Source organism: Sinocyclocheilus anshuiensis, unplaced genomic scaffold (assembly GCF_001515605.1).
Source record: "Sinocyclocheilus anshuiensis isolate Anshui unplaced genomic scaffold, SAMN03320099.WGS_v1.1 scaffold58, whole genome shotgun sequence".
NCBI lineage: Eukaryota > Metazoa > Chordata > Actinopteri > Cypriniformes > Cyprinidae > Sinocyclocheilus > Sinocyclocheilus anshuiensis.
In genome coordinates, this window is record NW_015547688.1 from 2,491,851 (window position 1) to 2,497,149 (window position 5,299).

At 40.1% G+C, this 5,299-nt stretch overlaps 1 protein-coding gene across 1 annotated transcript in view; it reads right to left on the minus strand.

Moving 5' to 3' along the window:
- Positions 1-1,980: 1,980 nt before the first annotated feature.
- Positions 1,981-5,299, minus strand: part of LOC107703400 (beta-1,3-N-acetylglucosaminyltransferase lunatic fringe-like) — an 8,885-nt gene continuing 5,566 nt past the window's right edge. The window contains exons 2-8 of the mRNA XM_016506015.1: positions 4,974-5,022; positions 4,624-4,726; positions 4,374-4,527; positions 4,167-4,252; positions 3,904-4,069; positions 3,733-3,818; positions 1,981-3,631 (exon numbers count right to left, since the gene is read on the minus strand). Coding sequence (XP_016361501.1) covers positions 3,565-3,631; positions 3,733-3,818; positions 3,904-4,069; positions 4,167-4,252; positions 4,374-4,527; positions 4,624-4,726; positions 4,974-5,022 — 711 coding nt within the window. The 3' untranslated portion in view covers positions 1,981-3,564. The remainder of the gene's footprint in view (positions 3,632-3,732; positions 3,819-3,903; positions 4,070-4,166; positions 4,253-4,373; positions 4,528-4,623; positions 4,727-4,973; positions 5,023-5,299) is intronic.

Sequence of the window (5,299 nt, forward strand, 5' to 3'; positions counted from 1 at the left end):
TGCAGAAGCAGTCAAAACAGACCTCGAGGCTTTAATTACAAATGAGAATTTGGCACGAGGATGAGAACGGAAATGGATTCTGTTTCTAAAAGTTGGTTCTACAATGTTTGTCATACCAGCCAGCTAAGTGGTTAGCAGAAGTCATTAATAAACCCTTCAAGTTGATGAATGTCATGGATGTTTGGGTGTTGCTTACACATATACAGTTATATACCTCACTATGGTCATAAGCAAGTAGTTTCGGTTATGGTACAGACAGCTTTGTTTATATGCCACACTGGAGACGTAATGTTTTGTGTACACATGGGTTCAAGGCACTGGTTTTATTTGAACTGATAACTATCTGAGTAATATTTAGGCAGTTATCTTTCCTCCAGGCAGATGGCTGACTGCCCTGCTTGAGTGCTTTGCATAATTCAATCTCGCTCTCCACCTTAAATGTAAATGTAGTATTTCACCTAAACAAAAAGATGTTGGGCTTCCTGGAACGCAGACTTCAAGATGAGCACTCATAATCATAGCTTTGGTTTATTACAGTACAGTGGGAGCAAACACATAGCCATATGTGTCTGATGCTCCGGCTCTTGCAGACATGGTTTCTGACATCTGCAGCCACATATGACATATGAACTGTGTGGAGTCTGTGAAGAGGGTTTTGAGCGGGAAGAAATATGATTCAGGATCACTGAAGGAAGTCTTTTTGCTGTGGTGGTTGATTTTGGGGTGATCCGTGTCTCAGAAATCCCCTCTCTGCCCTCAGACTCATGGGAAAACAGGCAGTCGTGGCTTAAGAATATAAACTCTCACACCATTAAAACAGGCACAGATGTGACTTAATAAAAACATGATTATGTTTGTTATAAGATCTTTGTGATCTGACCGGAATGTAAAAAATTGTGGTTTTAAAAATATATTGAATGGTGTCATTGGGGTGTGTAATTAGTGTTTGTGGTTGAGCCTGTTATTAATGTTGAAGGAATATAAGGATTTGTATCATCTTGCAATAACATTTACAACATTTCTGTTGTTGACCTCCCGTTTATGTGAAGGAATTCTTTGATCTGAAGCAATACAAGTCTTCATAATGTATTTAGTCATCCAAAGAAAGAAATCAAGCTTCATTTCTAGGCTTTTCCCATTTTTGCTGCACGTATTACTGATTCCGACTATGAAGAGCATGCACATTATACTCTTTCTCTGTAAACTTTTTCAATGAGGCCAGACCAGGCCAAAAAATAAGAAGTATGGCTGACTATTTCCATATAAATAGCACTTGCCACTCTATATCTCCAAATGTGTCATATAAAACGTGTAATGCAATTATGAAAAACAACTGACAATTTACCTTGCTCTCCCCTATATTTTCCAGGCCTCAAATGACATGACTATATAGTGTGTTGAAAGGCCCGGTAGTGAGGAAATGTTCTTTCCCATGGCAATTCTTGTAGAATAATAAATTACGTGTGAGACTAAACTTTCAAGTGTGTTTCATTAATACAGCAAGCAACACAGAACGGGTCAGTGCCAGCCCTCGAAGCCCACGAGAGGCCGAGTTTGTTTTGCTTGCATGCTTCAGTAACAGTTCACAACAGTTTTGACAGAGTAAGAGACACTGGCCTCTGAACCTCTGCGGTCTGGCAATGATTTTACTCCAAATGATTGATGCAAGTCGCCTGTGTTGCCCAATAGTAGTGAGTGTGTCCTTTTCCCTGTTTGTCTTAGATGTTGTTGACAAAAATGAAAATTATGTTATTGATTACTCAATGGAAGGAAATGTTTTCAAAAAGTACATCAGTGCCCGATCGCCATACATTCATTGTGGCTTGTGGTCTATATTAATCGTATGATAAATTTGTCTTAGAAACAGGCTAAAATGTAAGTTTTGTATGTGTTGTAGGTTTTAGTTGTAGGTGAACTACCCCTTGAAATCTGAAATATGTATGTAGTGTGTCAGCTGAAAGAAAACAAACAACAGTGCAGTAAAGTTTCTTAGCGAATATGCTGCTTTATTCAAAAGCTGAATGGTGAATTACCAAGGCGGCGCATGGTAACAATATCAGGATTGTGATCCCTGAGAGGACAACATTTGAACAAAGAATCCAGATACTGGAATATAAATTACAGCCATTAGCAAAATTCAGAGCATTAAAAAACATTTTAGAGGAATCATCAGAACAAGGTCTGATCCATAGGTGACCAAATGCATATAATATCTAAACAATTATGTACAAATACAATTGTTTTGAAATGGCACAGTACATAAATACTGCTTTAAAATAAAATATACAGGCTCACCCAATATGGGTCATTCTCATAGAGAAACTGCAACTCTGTTAGGACCACTGTTGATGCTCGTGTAAAGCTCTCACTTAACATGTTTTGTATAGTTGGCATAGTGATGTCCAACTGTCAGCCGTGAAGGAATGGGGAAAACTGTGGCTCTAAGCCAGACCAGTCTGTGCAAAAGGGACCAGAGAACTCAGATCTGTGCTATAAACACATCTTAAACTTTAACTGCCATCTGTTTTAACAATGTACATTGTGTTGGCAGTGGCCCTGGTGCCAATTCAAAAGAGTAAACGGCATTAAGCGATTGCTAGGAGATGCTTTACTTGAGCAACCAACAGGTATTTTTAAACCAAGCTGTGCAACTCCCACTTCAGTACATCTTTGAGCAAAGCTACAAAAATTACAATAAAAAATCATGCCAAAAATCTCATATCTATCTGCCAAGATTGTGTGAATGCATTGGCATTAAATAATATAAAGATCTAAAAATTTGGGCACTTGATACATTTTCACACAGCTTTAAGATATAACAGTTCAATCACCATAAAATGCCCAAAGGATTTAGGGAGAAAAGTGCTCAGTCCTCATACACCACAGATTAAAATAACCTGACAGCATATTTGGAAAATTTGCCTATTGCCAGCACAAAATGTCATAAAAAAATGATAGCAATAATAATTATAATAACACTGACATCAAAGAAATCAATTTGCAAAAAAGCGGACCTTCATCTCATTAATTTTGTCCGGAGTCCTTTAGAACTAGACAAAGCACCCATGTTACTGATTTCCTCTGAATATTTTAAAGAACTCGATCATTAAATCAAACCTGAGGGAAAGAACATCCTGAACGGCATTTGGAGAGAATAAAATATAAAGTATGCGCTAATTTGCTAATTAGAATTTAAAACTAAGCATATAAAGCTGGCAAAAGGCTTGGGTATACTAGAAAGTTACATTCTATGAGAATTGCAAATGGGATACAAGCAACAGTAATCATATAAAGCACAGTTGATTGCCTGCAAAGCTTGGCACTGAAAGCGTCCTTCTGAAAGCCAGGCCCTTCGTAATGTCTGAGTTGGACAGGAAGCTCAGGCACCAGGCAGGAAGGAACTGTTTAAAGGCGGGCCGCACAGCAGCCCAGTATAACCACGGAAGGCCATGCGCCACTGCAGAGTAAACGCAGCGCCACATGGCCCAATAACACACTGGTCCCTCATGCCTTTCAGATACCGAGGCAGTGAGGGACGAGGATACAACAGAGGAGCCGGTCACCTTAATAGCCAACCTGAGGAGGGCACCACGGAGTGTCTGGGTACAGCAGACAGTGCACTGACTTAAACCTGAGAGAGAATAAAAAATAGATGTTAGATTTGTACATGCACGCAAATGTAGATAAGAGCAAAATCCAAATGTGATCTAGAGTGTTGAGAACTTGTCTTACCTGGATGGGTCCTCCTCAACAGAGAAAGCCCCTTTCATGTTGATGATATTCCTCTTGTTTTCAAACATTCCATAACTCAGTGTAATCTAAATGAAATGATATGAAACACTGCATTAATACAACTATACTGCATTTTACAGAACTAAAAAGTGCCTGTATCAAGTTCCTCACCTGTTTGTGTACTTCTGATTTGGACACCTGTTGCAAGTTCTCCAAGTGTGAGTGGAACAAGCTGCTTCGGGTCAAAGGGACCCCAAGAACTGACTCGATGATGTAGCCGATGGTGCAGTCATCAGGAAGACGGATCTTCTCGGCAGTGTTCATGAAATGGCCACCACTGTCATAAAAATAGTAAAGTAAGTCAACATAAAACATCTTAAAACATTGAATATGCTCTTAGACGCTGCATTTGGATAGTTGAGAGTTGTTTGCACCTTGCCCAGGGGCTCATCTTCAAAGCTAGCCCACGGCTGATACAGAAGCCTGCACCTCCCGTAGCGAACCAGAAATTGACAGGACTCTGCAATGGAGAAACAAAAGCATCAGTTTCTATTCCTAATGCTCCTTTTAATCTTTACAACCAGTCTATATATATATATATATATTTATTTAAAAAAATGAGAATATTTTGGACCACCTACCATCTTGTTGTCCCCAAGTCTTTCCGTAGCCTCAATAGGCCTGTCCAAGCTGGGTTTCCCAATGTACATGTCCTGAGTGTGAGGGTAGTTGGACAGCAACTTCACCAGTGTCTTCCCATTCACATAGTTGTCATCATCCACATGACAGAACCACCTAAACCAGACAGAGATATAATTAGAACATCCAATATGGTTTGGTTTGACACTAAAACAAGTATTTACAATGTGACCGTAATCATGCAATGCTTACTTTTTTCCAGACTCTATGAACTTGTCATACTCAACAGCCATCTTGCAAGACAGAGCCTGGCGGCTGTGGGCAGCAGAGCAGTTGGTGTTGATAGCATGGCTTCCTGTGTGGACAAGAGGACAGATACTTCAAAGCTCACGTAATACTACACTTATGTCTATCACTTGAGAAATGCCCATTATCTAAGAGGTCATGTGACTCTGCACGTGCCCTAATACCATCTTCCCCCAAGAGCCCAGCTCCCTTTAGCTAACCACAAGTTTTTAAGAGGATTAGAAGGCTGAGTCCAAACTATGTGCATATCAAAGTGGGAATGTCTTGTGACTTCCGCTTGAGGAAGCTGCACTCACCGATTTTCTTCTTCAGTTCTTCATCTTCGCCATCCGTGAAGATGTATGTCTGCGAAAACAAGACAAAGCCCGGTTAGCTCTATCAGTGAAGTCACACAAGTACATCAATGAATCACTGCACTAGAGCAAAGACAAAACAGGAATTGGCGCGTTCCAAACTGGAATCATGTGTCTTGAAGAGCTATTTATTCCAAGCGGACTGATTAGGAACCATTGTCTGGGTTTTACGCCATGGAAAACTCAGCAAGTTAAACAAACCAAACTTTACCCCCCAAAATAAAGGCCCCTTGTTCTTGTTGTCAATCTCTCCATGGCAGCTGCTGCAC